This window comes from Ascaphus truei, chromosome 9 (assembly GCF_040206685.1).
Source record: "Ascaphus truei isolate aAscTru1 chromosome 9, aAscTru1.hap1, whole genome shotgun sequence".
NCBI lineage: Eukaryota > Metazoa > Chordata > Amphibia > Anura > Ascaphidae > Ascaphus > Ascaphus truei.
The window spans coordinates 21,040,892-21,061,800 of NC_134491.1; the positions used below are offsets into that span (position 1 = coordinate 21,040,892).

Genomic DNA, 20,909 nt, shown 5'->3' on the forward strand with positions numbered 1-20,909 from the left:
TCTCCCCCCTCCCCTCTCTTTCTCCCCCCCTCCCCTCTCTTTCTCCCCCCCTCCCCTCTCTTTCTCCCCCCCTCCCCTCTCTTTCTCCCCCCCCTCCCCTCTCTTTCTCCCCCCCCCTCCCCTCTCTTTCTCCCCCCCTCCCCTCTCTTTCTCCCCCCCCCCTCCCCTCTCTTTCTCCCCCCCCTCCCCTCTCTTTCTCCCCCCCCTCCCCTCTCTTTCTCCCCCCCCTCCCCTCTCTTTCTCCCCCCCTCCCTCTCTTTCTCCCCCCTCTCCCCTCTCCCCTCTCTTTCTCCCCCCCTCCCCTCTCCCCTCTCTTTCTCCCCCCCCCTCCCTCTCCCCTCTCTTTCTCCCCCCCCTCCCCTCTCCCCTCTCTTTCTCCCCCCTCCCCTCTCCCCTTTTTCTCCCCCACCCCCTCCCCTCTTTCTCCCCCCACCCCCTCCCCTCTTTCTCCCCCCACCCCCTCCCCTCTTTCTCCCCCTCTTTCTCCCCCCCCCCCATCTTTCTCTCACCCCCCATCTCTTTCTCCCCCCCCCTCTCTATCTCTCTCAGGTTTACTGACACTCTCTTCCACGCTCTCTCAGGTTTGCTGACTTTCTGAGTCTCTCTCTCAGGTTTTATGACTCTCTTGACTCTCCATGACACCCCCTCTCAGGTTTGCTGTCTATCTCCTTGGCTCTCTCCCTCTCTCAGGTTTGCTGACTCTCTGAGTCTCTCTCTCAGGTTTATGACTCTCTTGACTCTCCATGACTCCCTCTCTCAGGTTTGCTCTCTCTCCGATTCTCTCCCTCTGTCAGGTTTGCTGACTCTCTCTCTGACTCTCTCCCCCTCTCAGGTTTGCTGACTCTCTCTGACTCTCCCCCTCTCTTAGGTTTGCTGACTCTCCTGACTCTTTGACTCTCCCTGCCTGACTCTCTCCCTCTCCAGGTTTGCTGCCTCTCTCCCCCTCTCAGGTTGCGGACTCTCCCTGACTATCTCCCTCTTTCAGGTTTGCTGGCGTTGCTGCAGCTGGGTGAGGAATCTCCTCTCATCTCCTCTGTGACCCAAAAACATGGTTTCTGAGCGTCTGCAGCACATCGCTCTGAAGATGAAGGAATAAGTGCAGCTAGAGGGGGGTATAAGTTGATACGGACCCCCTAAAATTAAGACCTTGTGAATTCCTTAGCAGATCTTGTCTGCGAGATAGAGATAGGGCTTAAAATGTGCCTCAGCTGTCTGTATGCCCCACTGTGCAGCAGATAGCGTCTCCGTGCGGTCACAGACCCTCCAAGGACCAAAAATACTGAGATTTGGGGGATCTGGGCTAAAAACAGACTGAGACTGACTCCCAATCACAGAGACTGACTCCCAATCACACTCCCAATCACAGAGACTGACTCCCAATCACAGAGACTGACTCCCAATCACAGAGACTGACTCCCAATCACAGAGACTGACTCCCAATCACAGAGACTGACTCCCAATCACAGAGGCTGACTCCCAATCACAGAGACGGACTCCCAATCACAGAGACGGACTCTGACTCTTAATCAGTGAGAGGTCTGTGTTCTATCTTCTCTCTACCCCCAGGCTCTTCCTACAAGCTGGTCTGTTACTTCACCAACTGGTCCCAGTACCGTCCGGCTCCATCCACGTACTGGCCGGCTGACGTGGACCCTCAGCTCTGCACGCACATCATATACGCCTTCGCCAGCATGAAGGACCACAAGATCGCGCCCTACGAGGTGAATGATGAGGAGCTGTACCAGCAGATCAACGCGCTGAAGCAGCAGTGAGTCACCTCGTTCAGACACAACGTAACATTAGCCGTCCCGGAGAGTCTCACTCATTAGTAGGAATGGGCGATCTTACCAAAATTCGGTTAGCGGTTTTCTTTTAACCAAATTTGGCCGGAGAATCTATTCTCTACATATCTATTAGCAGCAAAATCTTGTCTTTGGTTGCTGTCCTTGTCCAGAAGGTTTATAACATGACATTTCTACCGCGGGATGCAGCCCCTCCTCACACCATCTCTTCTGCTTCCTGCAGGAACCCTCAGCTGCTGACTCTATTGGCCATCGGAGGATGGACCTTTGGGACCCAGAAGTAAGAGGACGTCCGATGCTGGGGTTTGATGATGAGTTTGATGGGGGCCTCTTCACAATGATGCGAGTTGTGCAGAGCCAGTGATTAAGGGGTAATCGTGTCTGGGGTAGTGGGAGAGGGACAGAGGCCGAATTAACACTTTACAATGTCAGGTTCACAGCCATGGCTTCCTCCCCTACAAACCGGAAGATATTCATTGACGATGTGATCGAGTATCTCCGGAGGTACAGATTCGATGGTCTGGATCTGGACTGGGAGTATCCGGGCTCCCAAGACAGAGGAAGCCCTCCTGAGGACAAGCAGCGCTTCACCATCCTGATCCAGGTGAGAGACGGGTGGCATCACCAGAACATCGGGTGACATCTCATGAGCTTCGTCACATTATAATTGATATCGCCAGCCTGGGAAACAAACAATATCACCAGAGAACAAAAGGATATGTTCATCTACCCAAATAATAACTAATATCAACCTAACAAATGATGTCACCAAAGTGCAAACCTATAATATCTACTCAATCCCACAAATATAAATGACATCACTACCTCGCCAAGTGATACTATTAGCAAGTCAGACTCCATCAGTACATTACAGTGAGAATTACGCGACCAGTTTATTTGAACAGCAGTGACAGGGTGACAAGCGCTGAAGGTGACCCTGCTCTCTGCTTCTGTTCCAGGAGTTGCTGGACGCGTTTGTGAAGGAAGGGGAGGAAACAAAGCGTCCACGTCTCCTGGTGACGGCCGCCGTCTCTGCCGGGAAAGGGACAATCGATGGTGCCTATGAGATCGCCAAGATTGGCAAGTGAGTGAAACCATTCAGCTCAGACCCCTTACTGTTTTATCAGAGGAATGCTTGTGACACAAAGCTAGCGGTGCCTTGTTGCCTCTACAAACACTTTCTTAGAGACAGTCATCGTTAATTATGACCTCTTCTCTACTGTAGCACATTTGGTGTCAGGGGATCTTCTCATTCTGTTGCTTACCCCCCTCTCCCATCAGGACACTCGATTTCATCAGCGTAATGACGTATGACTTCCACGGTGACTGGGACACGCAGACTGGGCACAACAGCCCCCTGCACAAGGGGGCAGCGGACTACGGGGACAACGCTTTATTCAACTGTGTAAGGGGCCCCAATGCCAGTCACACAGGGAGCACAACTCATGAGTAAGAGGGTCAGAGGTGGCATCTCCAGGGCTGTCACAGGAGAGGGGATAGTAATAGGCTGGCTACGAGTGGCGGGAGTTTACAGGAGATTACCAGGGACCAGTGACAGGAGAAACGATTTATCTCAAGTCCACCTTATTTCAATGCTGCAGGAATACGCCATGAACTACTGGAAGAAGCAGGGGGCTCCTGCAGAGAAGCTGCTCATGGGATTCCCCACATACGGACGCTCGTTCACCCTGTCTGGCTCCGGCACAGGCATTGGAGCCGCCATCAGTGGCGCCGGCAACCCCGCACCCTACACTGAAGAGGCCGGATACTGGGCTTACTTTGAGGTAACAGGAAACATTAGAAAGTGATTCGAGGGGGCAGAGGGATCGGGGCGTGTGTCCCCGCTGAAAGCAATAAGGCATTGGAAAAGGCATTAGGGTAGGGGTTCTCAACTCCAGTCCTCAAGACCCCCACAACAGGTCAGGTTTTAAGGCTATCCCAGCTTCAGCACAGGTGGCTCAATAAGTCCCTGCTTCAGCACATGTGGCTGAATCAGTCCCTGCTTCAGCACAGGTGGCTCAATCAGTCCCTGCTTCAGCACAGTTGGCGCAATCAGTCCCTGCTTCAGCACATGTGCTCAATCAGTGGCTCAGACTGAGCCACTGATTGAGCCACTTGCGCTGAAGCTGGGATATCCTGAAAACCTGACCTGTTGGGGGTGTCTTGAGGACCGAAGTTGAGAACCCCTGCCTTAGTGATAAAGACACTGCCTCTGAGGTGGGTAAACCGAGTTTGAATCGTAGTATCAGCTCCTCGGGCAAGTCACTTTATCTCCCCATTTCTCAAGCCCCGACATTAAATGGTATGTTTTTCAAGGGCGGAGCCTGCAAACGTCTACGTTCAGCGCCGCATACACTGTCAGTTCTGTGTCCGAAAACCACATATTATTGGTAATTAGGACACATGGTCCTGTCACTGTCTTTATGTCCATGTGTTCCGAGCCCGTGAACTTTAACTAGAAGCATCTCCCAAGTGTCTCTCCCAATTCGGGTTTAAGAGATGGATGTGTCTTTGTCCAACCTGATCTCTTGTTACCTTATCGTGCGCACAGATTTGTTTGTTCTTATCGGGGGCCACTGAGGTTTGGATGGATGACCAGAAAGTGCCGTACGCTTACAAGGGGAACCAGTGGGTCGGATACGACACCGTGAGAAGCTTTGAACACAAGGTGAGACGTCCTTGCCCGTCCTGCAGAGTCTTCACACGTCCGGCAATAAGGCACCGGCTCCGGCACTTGTGGGTTTACATAAGAGTAGTGTGTGGGGAGAACCATAAAACCAGGACCGGCTGAGCGTGTCCTTCAGGGACCTGGAGAGCCATGGTAAATGTCCCACCAGGCCCCACGTCACCAGATGGGGATCCAGTCCATGTCCTCACTGTACTCGATCTGGTATACAGCAATCTCATAGTCAGATACTCCCGGCCCAGTGCGAAACTACGATCCCATATCGTTTAAATACACTTACAATGAGTAGGAATGTACTGGGAATGATGGGCGCGGTCTGGTTGAGGAAGGAGGTTCAATGCATATGTCACATTTGATTATTTATGGCTGGATCATTTATTGTAATTTAGTTGCAAATTCCTATTTTTCTTTGCTTAGGGTTCTGTCACGTTTTGTTACCTACAAAAACACGACTGGTAGTAATGACTATATTCAGACTTTATTCTGTTTTCGTATTACATATGCATTTAATGGGTCAGATCAACAGAGCTCCGGTAAGTCAGGGATTATAGCGTAGGGTGACCATTTTTCCCCAGCTTAACAGGACAATTGTCGCGCATGCGCAAAAAGCTAGCGCATGCGCGAACGACCCACACTGATCGCGCATGGACTGAATTGGCTCTTGCGGCCACACATGCGCAATCGTCTCTTGGCAGCAGTGCATTCGAAATTGGACCACGCCTATCGCGCATGCGCTGGATCATCTCTTGCCGGCTGTGCATACGTGATCAGCGCAAAAAAAAAAAAAACGGGACGTTTGGCACTTTTTTCAAAGTCATTGGGACACCGGGACACAATCCCAAAAACCAGAACAATCCCGGGAAAACCGGGACATCTGGTCACCCTATCATAGCGACACGGCGCCTAAATCAGGACGCCATTTGCCCTGAGGTGAACGCATTTCCACAACGCTAAACATGTGCAAAAACAACGGCCTGTGTATATCTCATTAGCCCGGGCTTGGCATCAAGTTATTGTTGTGCGATGTGCTGCTAGCCTCCAATAACGTGACTGTATATCTTAGCGTTACTCCCATCCACACCTCGGGGTGGGGAGGACATAGACCAGGGGTTCCCAACTCTAGTGAAGACCCCCCCCAACAGGTCAAGTTTTCAGGGTATCTATGCTTCAGCACAGGTGGCTCAGAAGACTGAGCCACTGATTGAGTCACCTGTGCTGAAGCAGGGACTGATTGAGCCACCTGGGCTGAAGCTGGGATATCCTTGAAACCTGACCTGTTAGTGGGTCTTGATGACTGGGGTTGGGAACCCCTGACATAGTGAGAGAGAGAACCGAGTACCAAATTAAGTGTGAACTCACTGGAGACGCAAAGTTAAGAGCTTTGTGGAAATGCCTTTTTGCATATCTTTTGCAAATAATTATCCCTAATGGCCGTTATAGTTAACGCAAGGCTGTTTCCGGCCCAAAACAGCACTAAACCCCTCTTAGTCTTTGAAGCTACACGTTGAGGCAGGGTTCCTCAAGGGCCACCAAACAGGTCAGATTTTCAGGATATCCATGCTTCAGCACAGGTGGCTCAATCAAAGACTGCAGCACCTGTGCTGAAGCAGGGATATCCTGAAAACCTGACCTGCTGGTGGCCCTTGAGGACTGGAGTTGGCCACTCCTGCGTTGAGGCACCACAGGAAGTACACATCACGTAACGGAGCTCTGCGGGTTCGGCTTGATGTCTGGAACAGACCAGCAGAGGGGAGTACAGGTGCCAGAGTGGATGCTGAGAGCATTGAGTTGGTTGGAGGGAGTGGGCTGTGCAGCTTCTGAGTGTGTCAATCCTGCCCTCTCTGCAGGTGGAGTTTGTCAAGCAGGGTGGCTTCGGCGGGGGCATGGTTTGGACTATTGACTTGGACGACTTTGCGGGAACAATCTGCAACCAGGGGAAGTACCCGCTGATCAGCAAACTGAAGGAGCTGCTGTCAGGTGAGAGGATGCTGGGACCTTATCTGGTACCCTCCGCAGGGCTGACCTTAGGGCAAGGCGAGCAACCAAGTCACCGTGGGCCCCGCGCCTTGGGGGCCCCACGCTCCCTCCTCCTGTAGGTGCAGGGATCCAACTTCTGCCCGACCGGAGGGGGGAGCTGGAGGAGGGAGCCCCCGGACTGGCAGGAGAGTGTGTTTTCTTTGAGAGGGGGGGGGGGGATCTTACCTTCTCTGGAGCGGCCCGCCTCCCGTTGCCATGGTGACGCCACTACATCATGACGATGTGTTGCCATGGCAATGTGATGTCATGCTGCCGCTGGAGGGCTGCTCTTCAAGTTAAGTCACCTAAACCTTTTGTACAAGAGGGGGCCCGCTGCCTGCGTGCCGCCCTGGGCCCCGCAAAGGTTAACCCCGGCCCTGTGAAGCAGATCCTGGGTTATAAAACCCAGTTGGGATGTTAAATAACCTTGGAGCCAGGTCCGGCTTTAACTCCACCCCAGGCCACAAGGGAAACGCTTCAAATGACTTATAAGAACAGGACTGGCGCAGTCTGTTAGAGGCGGTGGCTTTGGGTCACATAAGGACACTAACGCATGAGAGTTGATTAGAAAAACAATGTCAATTCCACACTGTGTGGCTATACTCAGTACTGCTTTGTAGTGCAGTATGATCACTTTCTGGGATACTGTGCAATTTATGGGAATCGTTTATCAAAGTCTCGCAGCTTCAAATAACAGCATCAGATGTATTAAAACAAAACACTTTGCTTTCAGTTGCACTTTTTGTTTATTTTCAGCAGTGAGATTCTGATAAATGACCCCCCTCCATAACTCCGGCACTCCTTCCTCTAGCGCAGGGGTGCACAAACTATTAGACCTGCGCACCCCCTGCCTTCTCCCCCCCCCCCCCCCGGTGCTCGCGCCCCCCTCACCTCTTGTGCCGTCATCATGTGACGCCGTGTTGCCATGGCGACGGGCATCAAATGATGCTGCAGGGTCGTGTGACGTCACAGCAGCCTCCTGAATCAAGGTAAGTTGAGATTTGCAGAGGCCTCACGCGCATTTCATTTAAATGCCTTGGGGAAGAGTGCGGGACCTCTGCAACCGCCGCGCGCCCCAGTTTGCGCACCTCTGCTCTAGCGCAGGGGTGCTCAACTCCAGTCCTCAAGACCCCCAAACAGGTCAAGGTTTTAAGGATATTCCAGCTTCAGCACAGGTGTCCCAATCATTGAGTGGGTTTGAGGCCTGGAGTTGAGCCCCCCCCCCCCCCCTGGCTCAAGCGTACGCACCTCGTTAGAGGCACTTTATAACCAGCATTGTAGGGTACAGCCGTATACTGTCTCCTGACCCCCACTTTCTTATAGGGATTACTGATGGCAGCACAACCCCCCCTCCAACCACAGTCCCAGGTGATCCCACCCCCAGCCCTAGCAAGCCCCCCACCACTCCGCCACTCCCTCCCCCCACCTCGGATTCCTCTGTGGACCCGGATTTCTGCTCTGCCCGACCCGACGGCACCTACGTCAACCCGCTGAATCCCAACAGGTTCTACGTGTGCTTCCAGGACCGGACTTATCCCATGCAGTGCGCAGGGGGGCTGGTGTTCGATGAGGGGTGCCAGTGCTGTAACTGGCCCCCCGCCCAGTGATGCAGACGGTGACCGGGAACACACCGGACCTGTCCGTTATTGTAACCCGCAGGAGAATACAACATGAGATGACCCCTGTGTGCTGCCTCTCTTTTACTCACAGATTGTGTTCCTAGCGCAATATAACACTGCTGTCTCGTTGTACTTTGGAGACGAGATCCACAGCAATGAATTCCTGAGCCAAAGAGCTTACAATCTAATTTGGATTCCCGTTGAGAGGGAGATAAGAGAGGCCAGATACCAGCTCCGTAACAAACAGAGTGAAACATTGCTGAGTAATATCAGTTGTCGATGTATATTATTCCTTATAGGGGACTTCACGGCTTGTAGAAGATGTCCCATATACACAATGGCGTCTATATAGAACCATATTTAATAAGCAGTGTTATACCTCATTGCTCATTCAAGTGATTGGATGTCGGAAGGTGTCTTCTGTAGTAGCACCACTTAGTAAATATGGCTCTATATATGCTAAGTAAAAATACCACTGGTGAGCACATTCACGTCTCAGGGCACACTGCCTCTCCCCATTATATCTTAGCATACAATGCTTTCACTGCAGCTAGGGATTCTGGGTAATGACATGCAAATGAGCACAGTGTCATTGTTTACTTATCCATTTTAACATGGGACCCCTATAAGCTAATGCCTGCCGCATTACACAGCTGTCCGGCACAGCCTCGGGTAAAGAAGTGCAGAGCCAGTAAACCTACTCACAGACAGCTGATTCGACCTTTTTGGTCTCATCAGTGTGTAGCTGGTTAGTGTGAGGTTGGTTATACCGGCTTTGCAATGTGAAGCTGGTATGTGGCTACTGTATATGAGAATCCCCCCATAAGAAGAGAGTAGAGGGAGTTGTGGTTGATATTTACTGTACAGCTCAGACACACATCCCCAACACAACTTCAACATGTATCGACGGGGGGACGAGGAGGGTGAGAAAGTAATGGAGAGAGGAAGCAGCGAGGGGGGAAATCCTTCACGGAGAGTGTGGTGGATGCATGGAACAGCCTTCCAGTGGAGGGAGTGGGGTTAAAGTTTTTGCAGACACAGTAATACTATAATGTGAGATTACACACACATTGTGTAGAACGGGCGGCCCAGCCGCACACTGCAGTGGGGTTAGCCGTAATACAGGCTCAGATACGCCAGGCGGTTACGATGTTTCCGAAATTCTTTGTCCTCGGGCAGCTGAAATGGAGAGTTCAGAAAACAATGAGTTAGAAGCACCAGATTGTCAGACCCCCAATGTGCATGGCCCAGCGCCATTTTAACAGCTGATTTGCTGTGCAGCAAACTCCCATCCTTGGCACTGGTAAAGGGGCTGACCATCTCTGCATCTTGCTGAATGTTTATGTGCCGGTAACGTGGCGGCCTGCGTGAGTTAGGGTTGCTAGAAATTCAGATTTTAACAAATCAACAACAAACAAAAACTGTCTAGTGCTCTAAAAAAACAGAGGCAGATATCGCTATTTGTAGCTTCAAAAAACAATAGTCCGCAATAAGTACCCCTCAGGTAACTTAATAGAATCTCCGCATGAACGGTGGTATACAATTCCCAATATCTGACGTCATTGCTGGAAAAAACCCCACACAGCCCTGTAGTAAGGATTTAACACATTCTGGTGTTCAGACCTGGATACATCGATATAAAATGGGTAATACCTTGAATGGTGTAGGAGGGCAATAACCAGGGACCCGTGTGAAGGTGCAGGGTCCTGGCATGAAGACCTACTTGTCCTGGGGTACCGTGTGTGCTTCCGCTTGACACTGGATGCAAAAGAACGAAGAAGGAAACGCAGAGCACTACTTCCATCCAGGAATAATGATTAGGGAGAAAGCGTTCCCATGGGTAAAAAATCTATGTCACTTTAATGAATGATAAAAGACATACAAGGGCAAGAAGCCCACACCTACGCGTTTCACGCCGAGGCGCTTTGTCAAGGTAAATAAGGAATACTTACCGGAGTGTTTAAATACCTCCTCGGCGCGCCATCATCACCAATCCCCTCTCCTTCGTGAGGCGTCAAAATGACGCGGGAACGGTGACGTCAGTGCGTATGAGTCAGAACATTGAAATTTAAATTAAAAAGAGAACTTTATTAGCATCAAAAATCACAATAATCACATTCCGGACGCCTCACGAAGGAGAGGAGATTGGTGACGATGGCGCGCCAAAGAGGTATTTAAACACTCCGGTAAGTACAGGCATACCCCGCTTTAAGGACACTCACTTTAAGTACACTCGCGAGTAAGTACATGTCGCCCAATAGGCAAACGGCAGTTCACGCATGCGCCTGTCAGCATGTCCTGAACAGCAATATCGGCTCCCTACCTGTACCGAAGCTGTGCGCAAGCGGGGAGACTATAGAGCCTGTTACAAATGTGTTATTTACATCAGTTATGCATGTATATGACGATTGCAGTACAGTACATGCATCGATAAGTGGGAAAAAGGTAGTGCTTCACTTTAAGTACATTTTCGCTTTACATACATGCTTCGGTCCCATTGTGTACGTTAATGCGGGGTATGCCTGTATTCCTTTTTTACTTTGACAAAGCACCTCGGCGTGAAACGCGTAGGTTTGGGCGGCTTGCCCCTGTATGTCTTTTATCATTCATTAAAGTGACATCGTTTTTTACCCATGGGAACGCTTTCTCCCTAATCATTTTTCCTGCATGGATGTAGTGCTCTGCTTTTTCTTCTTCGTTCTTTGTTACCATAAATTCATCCTCAAAAAAGAAGACACTAAAAGCCGACGGCGCATGCGCGAGAGATGAGCGCTGATTGCGCATGTGCGGTCGGCTTTCGTTTGCGCATGCGCAGGCAGCATTGGACGACCGCCCCGGTCATTGTTAGTTATTTACATTCCTCTCGGATGGCGAATTTCAATCCGGACAAGTCCTGGGGAAATACCCTATAGGAGTGCTCCTTTAAATGGCCTATGTGCTCCCAACCAATCAGGTTACAACTTTCTATTCTCTCAAGATTTGGCAGCCATTTTGTTTCCCCTGGAGGTAATTTTAAACCCGGTAACTTCACCGGTAAGTATCTTGGATACTTTTTTTGACAAGTATTTAGGGCATAACATCTACCCCATGAAGGGAGTTCAATTTTGCCACAAGAGGCTATCCTGTCCGGCACTGAAGGGGTTAAACTGCGCGTGGCATTTCTTACCTCTGACTTAAGTGCCCTCCTCTCTAGAGTTGGCACCGCCGACCAGTCAGGGGCCCCGAACTTCCCGGGCCAGGATACCATCCTGTTCCGCTCGGTGTTGTGGTCGTATGTCCCAGGGCTGCAGAGAGAGGCATTATTATTCTTGTTAACTTGTAAGGCGCCAACAGGTTCCGTAGCGGAGTACAAAGGGGGTACAGAGATTTGATAGTTTCATATACAGTTACATACCAATAAGGAAAACATGCACAGATACATAGAGGTAATGGGGGCCTTGCTCCCGAGAGCTTACAATCTAGAGCAGCGTTGCTCAACTCCAGTCCACAAGTCCCCACCCCCCCCACGCCCCTCCCTGCTTCAGCACAGGTGGCTCAATCTGTCCCTGCTTCAGCACAGGTAGCTCAATCAGTCCCTCTGATTGAGCCCCCTGTGCTGAAGCTGGGATATCCTAAAAACCTGACCTGTTGGGGAGGCTTGAGGACTGTAGTTGAGCGCCCCTGATCTAGAGGGAATGAGGGACAATGTTGAAATGCGGGCCAAGTTACTCCGGGTCTGCTGTCAAGGCAAGGCCCACCGCCTGTAATGATTACATAGTAGCTATTACAGATCTGTCATACCTGGGGTAGAGGGAAATGTCCGTCACCTTATCCGGGAAACGGGCAGCGTTGGCAGAGAACGGTGCGTAGCACGGAGAGAACGCTCGCTCCTTGGCCCAGAATGACTGGTATTCAGCAGGATCTGGAGTCTGTATCTGTCAGGACGAGTGTAAACACAAAGACCCATCTCTGGCACTGCGTACAGGGGCTGACAATCTCTGCTTCGGGGTGAATGTGCCTGTGCCGGTAATGTGGCGGCCGGCGTGAAATGAAAGCTGGTGAGTTCTTTTGCATTTAATAACAATCTCTGAGGTGCCGTTTAAACCAGGGGTGCTCAACTCCAGTCCTCAAGACCCCCCAACAGGTCGGGTTTTCAAGATATCCCAGCTTCAGCACAGGTGGCTGAATCAGAGGCTCAGTTTTCGACTGAGCCTCTGATAGAGCCACCTGTGCTGAAGCAGGGACTGATTGAGCCACCTGTACTGAAACAGGGACAAATAAAAGAACAAATAAAAGGTTTGCTGTAAAAAATTATTTTAATTACTCACTGAATTAATCAAAGCTGCAAAAAAAAAAATGGCTGCTAGGTCATGTTTAAGATGTTCAGTTATAAATATTGCCCTCCTCCCTGTTACCTTCTTGTCGGGGGGGAAGCGTAGCTCTGTCCTGGCTCCCAGACTGTATCCCTTCTTACTGAGCGGCTTTCTCTCCAGCTGATACAGCGAGTTACTGACCTGCACCCGGGACAAAACAGTCAGGGCAATTCAGTGACAGATATGGAACCGAAGAAAAATTACATACACACACACATATATATATATAAAGAATATACGTTAGCCTCTGAGGTGTGTATATATATATATATATATATATATATATATATATATATATATATCAGAAAATAAATAGATGATACCGTTCTGTGGCTAACGAAATGCTTTTATTTGTGCGAGCTTTCGAGAAACACTGATCTCTTCTTCCGGCAATGTTACAATGAATGAAGCAAGGATAACTTAAAAACAGTGTCTCTTGGAATGTTATCTGAGCTGGTCCTTCCCCCCCTTGTGTATGAGATTTATGGCTGGAGGTGTCAAAGGGTAACTGAAAGCAAGTGAAGAAAGAGTGTGTATGTGTATCAGTGTGAATAAAAATGAATGGAGAGCCCACAGTATAAACTGTGCTCTACACAAGGTGTGTGTGGAGTGAGAGGGGATATAAATGGTGTGGGTGGGTGTGGAAATGTGAGAGTTAGTAGCACAACTAAAAGTGTGTGTGGATACTACGTGGTCCCTTATGGTGTATAGGGATGGAAAAATAAGGAGTATTAGTATGTGTGAGAGACAGCTGTGTGTGCATACATACAGTATAGCACAGTATGTACATACATGGCCTTTAGCGCTCATGGGAAGAGAGTTCGCTAGTGTCAGTAATGACTCATAAAATTTCTATCTCTGTTTAGGCCACTGCTAAGTGTCCCGAACAGTTGCATAAATTTGTATTCATGCAACCGTCTCTCTTTCGGGGTTTTAAGATTACCTTTGAGTATGGCAACCCTCTTGAGGGTCGCACAAATAAAAGCATTTCGTTAGCCACAGAACGGTATCATCTATTTATTTTCTGATTATTGAAGCTCGGCTAACACGGTACTGATACCTCTACATATATATATATATATATATATATATATATATATATATATATATATATATATATATATATTATATATATATGTAACGGGTATTCCCCCACCCCATCGCAAATAGGGTCTCCTAGGGGAAATGCTACTCTGGTTACAAGGCATAATAGTGTGGCGCACCGGCTGGCTTACAGGACTCCTGAGTCTCCCACTTGATGGTATTATGGGGAAGGTCAGGACAGGCTTCTGGGGACATACCCAGTACGTACTCACGGTGACAGTGCCTCCATCTATTGCAGGCCCCAGGATATGGGGTGGAATCCCTGGAATAGAACGTCCCACTCAGGGATGAGAGATTCCAGTCTCACAACCGCTTCTTTATAATCAGGAACACTTTATTGCACCAACAGCATTCACTGGAACAGCATACACAGCAGTACAGGGACACAGTAACACAGCACTACTTCTCAGGATGACCCTGACCTTTCACTCCCAGTCAGGGCCCTGGAAGCAGGCCTAGCTCTTCCACTACCCCCTATCAGAGTAGTGGGAACAGTCTACCAGCCTCTCCCAGGGGGAGGGCCTCAAGTCTGCCAGGTCCCTGACAGCTCGGTTAGGTAAGACTCAGCTCCTCTCAGGGTAGGAGCAACTGACTCAATACAGGAAATGCAGATCATTAAGACAGATACAACAAGAGCCCTCCCCTGTCCCTTATTGGACACAGGCCTGACTGCACAGCTTTCTCTGCCTCACTGATCTGCAGTGAGTGGGGAGAACCCATCTTAACTCCTGGCAAACCTGCCCTTACCAGGGATTATTGCACAGAAGGAGGACAGAATAATAGCCCAAACCTACCAGGGCTATACTCTCCCTCTGGTGGAATCCAATGATCCCCACTTGGACCTAAATTTGCGAGTCCATCCTGCAAGTGAACAACCTGTACAAAACAAAATAACATGACATATTATTCACCATAATACAGTGTTATTACATTTGCAGGTTATACACCCTCCTTAGATGGTGACACAAAAGAACTAAGATTACTCCCAACGTGGAGAATCCGCTACTAACAGTAATACCTGGGGTCAGGTTCCTTTACTACCCTACCCTATGTATTCACTTGTGCTAGCTATACCCTTTTAGGGTGGCCTGCGCACAGCATGGTCCACTGGGTTTGGAGCAGAAGTACCATAACACTCTGGGTGGCATACTGGACACCTACAATCATCCCATAATTTAGACATGGGTGCTAATGGTCGGAGAGGATCATGCCCATACACTTTCTCAAGGCATCTCCTGGAGATGTAAGGCTCCCTTTCTTCATTATACCAATTCTCTAGGGAGCTACAAGTATTAGTATCCCAATTTTCCTCGTCAGATCTTTCCTCATCATCAGAACAATATCCCCTGTCCTCATCAGTGGAACCCATTTCAAACTCAATCCCCCCCTCTACTGAGTGGTGAAAATAAAGTAATGACTTTTGGTGATTTCTGACAACTCTGTCAGATACTGGAGGCACATAGGGTTTTACCCGAGCAACAGGCACAATATGAACAACATCATTACCCAAATCCCCAGAGTCCTGAACCAAACCCACCCAGTCCTTGTAATCAGTGAATGGCTTGGGGACCCCCTGTTCACCCAGTGACCCGTGGTGATTGTATCTGGAATCCGAACCAGATGGGACAGGGGCAATGGCAGGGGTAATGGGGCCAGAGACTGGGGCATAGGAAGCAACAGTGTCCGGGGCAAAGTCCTTGGCTTCAGCTAGGCCACGGCCTACCGCAGGGGACGTTGGTTGCTTGGACGCAGCCACGACAGGCCAGCGTTTCCCTCGGTCTACCACCCTGTAAATGTAGTGGTCCATTTCTCGCCTGGAGAGGGCGCTACTCACCGGAGCGGTCGCAGCACAGTCCCGGTCCGCTCCGGAGGTCGCCTTGTAAGTGACGTCATCCTCTCGCGAGGTCGCGTCATCTTGTGTCAGGTCCCGCACAGGAAGTACATCATCGGCAGGACGGGGTACCGGGAGCTCGACGCTGTCCTTCATGCGGAAGTAGGCGCTGAGATGGGCCTCCTCTCCGGACTCCTCCATCGGAGCCCGCTCCACATCACAGGTAAGTGGCTCTCTTCTTGCAGCACCGCTGTAGGGGTCCGCCGGTAGGCGCATCACCCCCGCTGAACTGCTATCACGCTCGACGTCCGACGAGGCAGGTAGGGACATCTCCGCAGGGGAATGACATTGGGGCTCCTCGCAGTCACTGGCGGCAATCGGCACGAAGCGGTCCCTCTTCTGCAAAACCAGCGATAGCGATCCCCATCCTCCCTGGGCAGTCACTGTCTCTTCCTTGGGTCCCACCATCGTGAGTTCCGCTTCTGGAACCGGAGTGCATGGATCCCCTGGAACGTTTGTTGGGGCGCACGGGCCCTCCGCATGGGTAGCATCGACATAGCCCACATCGCATAGCATAACCGCTGGGTCATCAGGCTTTGCTGACACCAGAGGACCGGCTCTGGCCTAGTCAGGTTCGATCACCTCACCCGGTAGCATTTGGGTTGCGGTTTCTGGAACCGGCTCAGGCTTTGTCTCAGTCGTCGGGGTTCGGTACACCCCAAAGGTAGGCATTAGCGGGCTAGACACAAGATGGCTTGCCCCATTCACAAAGAAAATAGCCCCCCCAAACAAGGTCTTCTCCCAGGCATACACAGTCAGGGCCCAAACACCGCAAGCTGGTGATCCCATCAGTGAGTACATCCAGGAAACCTTCTGGCAGCGAGTAATAGGCAAAGTCCATATCGCCTGCTCTTACTTTATGTATACACGGGCACAAAAGAAAGGTGTAACTCACTCCTCTGGCCTGCCATGTTCCATCAGTCTGAGGTGGCGGAAGCTCGCATCCAGCTCCTCCTTCAGCTTGGGTAAAGCTCTGGGATTGTCTCTCATTGTGCCCCCTCCCTCTGGTGGAGATTAGAGGAGGGGCACTCGGTAGTAAGGCGTGACTTTGGTTTTCACTGTGACCCCTCCCTCTGGTGGAGATTAGAGGAGGGGCACTGGGTGTTACCTCATGATGTGGACTCTTCGCTGAGCCAGTCACAGGGCAGGGGGCCGCGGCTCCTGCTTTCGCGCCACTTCCTGCACATAGGCGGGGCTCTAGCTTTCGCACCAGACCCAGCCAAATCTCTGCAAATACTCTGCTCACAGTCTTTTTGCACGCAGCACGTGCGTCATCCAGACTCGGCGGGAAATGCCATTTTAGCTTCTTCGCACCGCGCGGTGCACTATTGCATATAGCAGCCGCCATCTTAGGTGAACCCACAATTTTCACTGTAGCGCAACCCTCACTGTTTGGCAGGGAACTCGCTCTCTTGTGAACACTGCTTCTGGCAAGTGGTAAACTCAGCATGTATACTGCACACGATAACAGTCCATACACGTGCTCTGCGGTTCATAGTCTGGCTACTGGCTAGTAGTACTCTGGGCTCTTCCCTGTGCAGTACTCGTGTCTCCCCCTCTTGGCTGCCAGTATTGTGGATCCTATCCAGGGGTCCCTCTTAACTGCGTTAACCAGGCCACCCCCTAAGCATCCTGACTACCCGCCTCAGGTTTGACTAGAACAGCAATAGCCTTGTCTCCAGACCTATTTACCCTTTAGGGCAGTCTAGGGCGTGCTTTGCGAGGTTATTCGTTCTCCTGACTAACCCTAGACTTCCCCATCTCAGCAGCGCCTCCAATTGTAACGGGTATTCCCCCACCCCATCACAAATAGGGTCTCCTAGGGGAAATGCTACTCTGGTTACAAGGCATAATAGTGTGGCGCACCTGCTGGCTTACAGGACTCCTGAGTCTCCCGCTTGATGGTATTATGGGGAAGGTCAGGACAGGCTTCTGGGGACATACCCAGTACGTACTCACGGTGACAGTGCCTCCATCTATTGCAGGCCCCAGGATATGGGGTGGAATCCCTGGAATAGAACGTCCCACTCAGGGATGAGAGATTCCAGTCTCACAACTGCTTCTTTATAATCAGGAACACTTTATTGCACCATCAGCATTCACTGGAACAGCATACACAGCAGTACAGGAACACAGTAACACAGCAGTACTTCTCAGGATGACCCTGACCTTTCACTCCCAGTCAGAGCCCTGGAAGCAGGCCTAGCTCTTCCACTACCCCCTATCAGAGTAGTGGGAACAGTCTACCAGCCTCTCCCAGGGGGAGGGCCTCAAGCCTGCCAGGTCCCTGACAGCTCAGTTAGGTAAGACTCAGCTCCTCTCAGGGTAGGAGCAACTGACTCAATACAGGAAATGCAGATCATTAAGACAGATCCAACAAGAGCCCGCCCCTGTCCCTTATTGGACACAGGCCTGACTGCACTGCTTTCTCTGCCTCACTGATCTGCAGTGAGTGGGAGAACCCATCTTAACTCCTGGCAAACCTGCCCTTACCAGGGATTATTGCACAGAAGGAGGACAGAGTAGGAGGACAGAGTAATAGCCCAAACATATATACATATATATATATATATATATATATATATATACACACATATATATATATATATATATATATATATATATATATACACACACACAGGGGATGTCACTAGGGTGGCCAGGTGGCCAGTATTGAACCGGACTGTCCTGTATTTGGTCAGTCTGTCCAGTAAATAATGAGAGGTAATACTGGGACATGTATGTGTATACCGATATTACCTCTCTGGACATAGTGACCTAACCGGCTTGGGGGGGCGCAGGATTTCCCAGAGCAGGGAGAAAGCAGGGCTGCTGCTACTGTAGGGAGCTGGACAGCTTCCTCCATCCTGATTGGCTGCATTACCCAGCAGCAGCCAATCAGGAGGTGTCGGGAGCCTGGGGTGGGGACAAAAAGAGAAGGAAACCGCATGGAGCAGAGAGAGTTGAGGTGTGTGTGTGCGTCTCAAGTGTGACGCACCGTTCATCATTGTGTCCAGTATTTTTGGAGAAGCCACCTGGCAACCCTAGATGTAACTAAGGGTGCTGGATTTATACATTTTTACATTATGGTAATGTATGTAGAGCCCTTCATCCCATGGGCAGTATAAAGGACTCAGGAGCATCCCTTAAGGTTGGAGGAAAGGAGATTTCACCAGCAACAAAGGAAAGGGTTCTTTACAGAAAGGGCAGTTACAATGTGGGATTCCTTACCCATGGAGACTGTGATGGCAGATACAATAGATATCTTCAAAAAAAAGGTTGGACAGCTGACCAATATGGAAAAACTATATATATATATATATATGTACATTGCAACACAGAAACATAAGGCTTCGCAGGGCTTCTGGGCATCAGTGACATTTTGGTGATATTGCGGTCCCCTCACCTCTTCGTAGCGGTAGCACCCGGGGCCGCGGTTTGGGGCCCCTCTGATTGGGGCCAGCTCATTGCCCAGACGGTCTGGGGCGCAGTGATTTGGGAACTGCTTCCTATCCTGTGAGCTGCCAAAGCAGACCCGCTTCAAGGCTTCTGCAAGCATCAGATACAGAGATTACATATAAATTATATATATATATATATATATATATATATATATATATATATATATATATATATATATATATATTCATTCTACTACATTATATAGATAGGTGCTACTGCCAATATACAGTTTAGGTATAATGCAGAAATTAACGTTTCTTGAAAAAGGCTCTGTGTGGGGGGCGAAACGATAAACAATAAATACTCACTAATTTACTACTATGGCATAACTGGCTGCCAGCTTGAGATATATATATATATATATATATATATAACATAAAAAACAGATAGTCAATACCGTTCTGTGGCTAACGAAATGCTTTTATTTGTGAGAGCTTTCGAGATACACTGATCTCTTCTTCGGCGGTGTTACAATTTTTTCTGCCCCCCCAAAAATATATATATATATATATATAGAGAGAGATAACTCCTGACGAAGTCGTCACAGTGTGACGAAACGCATAGAGCTGTGACGTCATCGCGTTCGTGTTGGTGTATTTGGTGTCCCTGGCTTCCCTGCGCTCTGGCTGGCGGTAATTTTAAGTGCTAGCAACCATTGTATGAGAGGGAGCAAAGGACGTGCAGGCATTGGATGCCTTTTTATCTTGCTGCCAATTTGGAATAGGAGTTCATGGTGAACCTGGGCTGATTACATCCACTCTGCAAACCTGGGACTCACCCTACCACCGCAGATGACCACAATAGAGATTTCTCTCCCACGAATGGTTCTGTTTAAAATCCTGTAAGTGCACATTCTTATGGGTTGCTGATTTTTTTAAATAAATGTACCTTATTTTTTTACTCGGTTACGTGCTATGGAGCTTGCGCTTTTGTTTGTTTTTTGTTCATAGATTCCAAAAGTGGTTGGCTATACCACTCCCCTTAAAGCTGCAAAGACGCTCCCTGGATCTTCTATTGGTTCTATATTTCTCTCTGGATTTTTTGGTTGAGTGGAACATTCATTTTGGATTTCCCCCTTTTTTTCTCTCACTATCACGTTATGGTTTGTAGATATTATTAGGTTAAATTGTGGTAATTTAAATTTGTTTTAATATTTTAAATATGTTATTATAATTTATCATTTATTAGGGTTATTTCACATCCTCTTTAGCGCTACTTAATTTTTGTGTTGTCTTTGATATATATATATATATATATATATATATATATATATTAGTACAGCACTCACATGACTTGTGCAGAAGCACACATACATACATATATATATATATATATATTGTTAGTAAGTAAGTAATACGTTATATATACAACCAAAGTGGCTGCAGCATATCAGGGACAGGATTTTTCTATGTAATATTCACTGACCTGCTGACTATAATTTATCAGCCAGGCATAGGCATTATTTGAGATGTTAATAATATATAAATATTAATATTAACTTATAAAATCAGCTAATTGCCTCAATACCTTGAGAGGATGTAATAAAGCACGGTGACGCGCTATGTACATTAATGGCGCTATATAAATAAAGACATACATACATAAAAGATCCCAATAATTCCATTAGTTTATCTGATAATGGAGGATGGGTTATGATGTCACCCAAGTTATTCTGCTGCGTTATTAGCATAATTAACCCAATTAGTAATTAGTACTAATGATAATAGCTAAACCTAGGAATGCATAATAAATAATACTTGTAAAAATAGGAATTTAGCATATCAATAATAACAACAATATATTCATTTATAATGACACCTGCCAAGAGTAATAACTAGTCGCATTAATTGGGTGCCAATTACCCCAGAGCTGCCCCTCACCTGGCTCATACAGCTCCATACTGCCAACACATGTGTTTACACCTGGTTACTATGGAGATGTGGACGGGGCTTGGTCGTGACGTCAAGAGGAAGGCGG

General features: G+C 49.0%; 2 protein-coding genes across 4 annotated transcripts in view; one reads left to right on the forward strand and one right to left on the reverse strand.

The window, feature by feature from the left end:
* LOC142502546 (acidic mammalian chitinase-like) overlaps positions 1-8,183 on the forward strand; it is a 9,996-nt gene extending 1,813 nt beyond the window's left edge. Inside the window, exons 2-11 of the mRNA XM_075613674.1 lie at positions 986-1,009; positions 1,567-1,768; positions 2,026-2,082; positions 2,235-2,406; positions 2,762-2,886; positions 3,084-3,207; positions 3,404-3,586; positions 4,354-4,470; positions 6,336-6,465; positions 7,828-8,183. Of these exons, the coding sequence (XP_075469789.1) occupies positions 986-1,009; positions 1,567-1,768; positions 2,026-2,082; positions 2,235-2,406; positions 2,762-2,886; positions 3,084-3,207; positions 3,404-3,586; positions 4,354-4,470; positions 6,336-6,465; positions 7,828-8,111 (1,418 nt within the window). The 3' untranslated portion in view covers positions 8,112-8,183. The remainder of the gene's footprint in view (positions 1-985; positions 1,010-1,566; positions 1,769-2,025; positions 2,083-2,234; positions 2,407-2,761; positions 2,887-3,083; positions 3,208-3,403; positions 3,587-4,353; positions 4,471-6,335; positions 6,466-7,827) is intronic.
* Positions 8,184-8,966: 783 nt separating this feature from the next.
* CIMAP3 (ciliary microtubule associated protein 3) lies at positions 8,967-20,905 on the reverse strand. 3 transcript variants are annotated; one of them, XM_075613689.1, is made up of 6 exons: positions 20,813-20,905; positions 18,877-19,019; positions 12,518-12,616; positions 11,904-12,037; positions 11,290-11,407; positions 8,967-9,302 (listed from the first exon to the last, which is right to left on the reverse strand). In XM_075613689.1, the coding sequence occupies exons 1-6, from the start codon at positions 20,829-20,831 to the stop codon at positions 9,234-9,236; spliced, it is 582 nt and encodes a 193-aa protein (XP_075469804.1). In that variant the 5' UTR covers positions 20,832-20,905; the 3' UTR covers positions 8,967-9,233. The 3 variants fall into 3 exon arrangements, 1 of the variants encoding a protein (XP_075469804.1); XR_012803786.1 differs by lacking the exons at positions 8,967-9,302; positions 11,904-12,037; positions 18,877-19,019; positions 20,813-20,905 and adding an exon at positions 13,788-17,860 and having other exon boundaries at positions 11,385-11,407; XR_012803787.1 differs by lacking the exons at positions 8,967-9,302; positions 11,290-11,407; positions 18,877-19,019; positions 20,813-20,905 and adding an exon at positions 13,792-17,860 and having other exon boundaries at positions 12,025-12,037.
* Between the last annotated feature and the right edge of the window lie 4 nt (positions 20,906-20,909).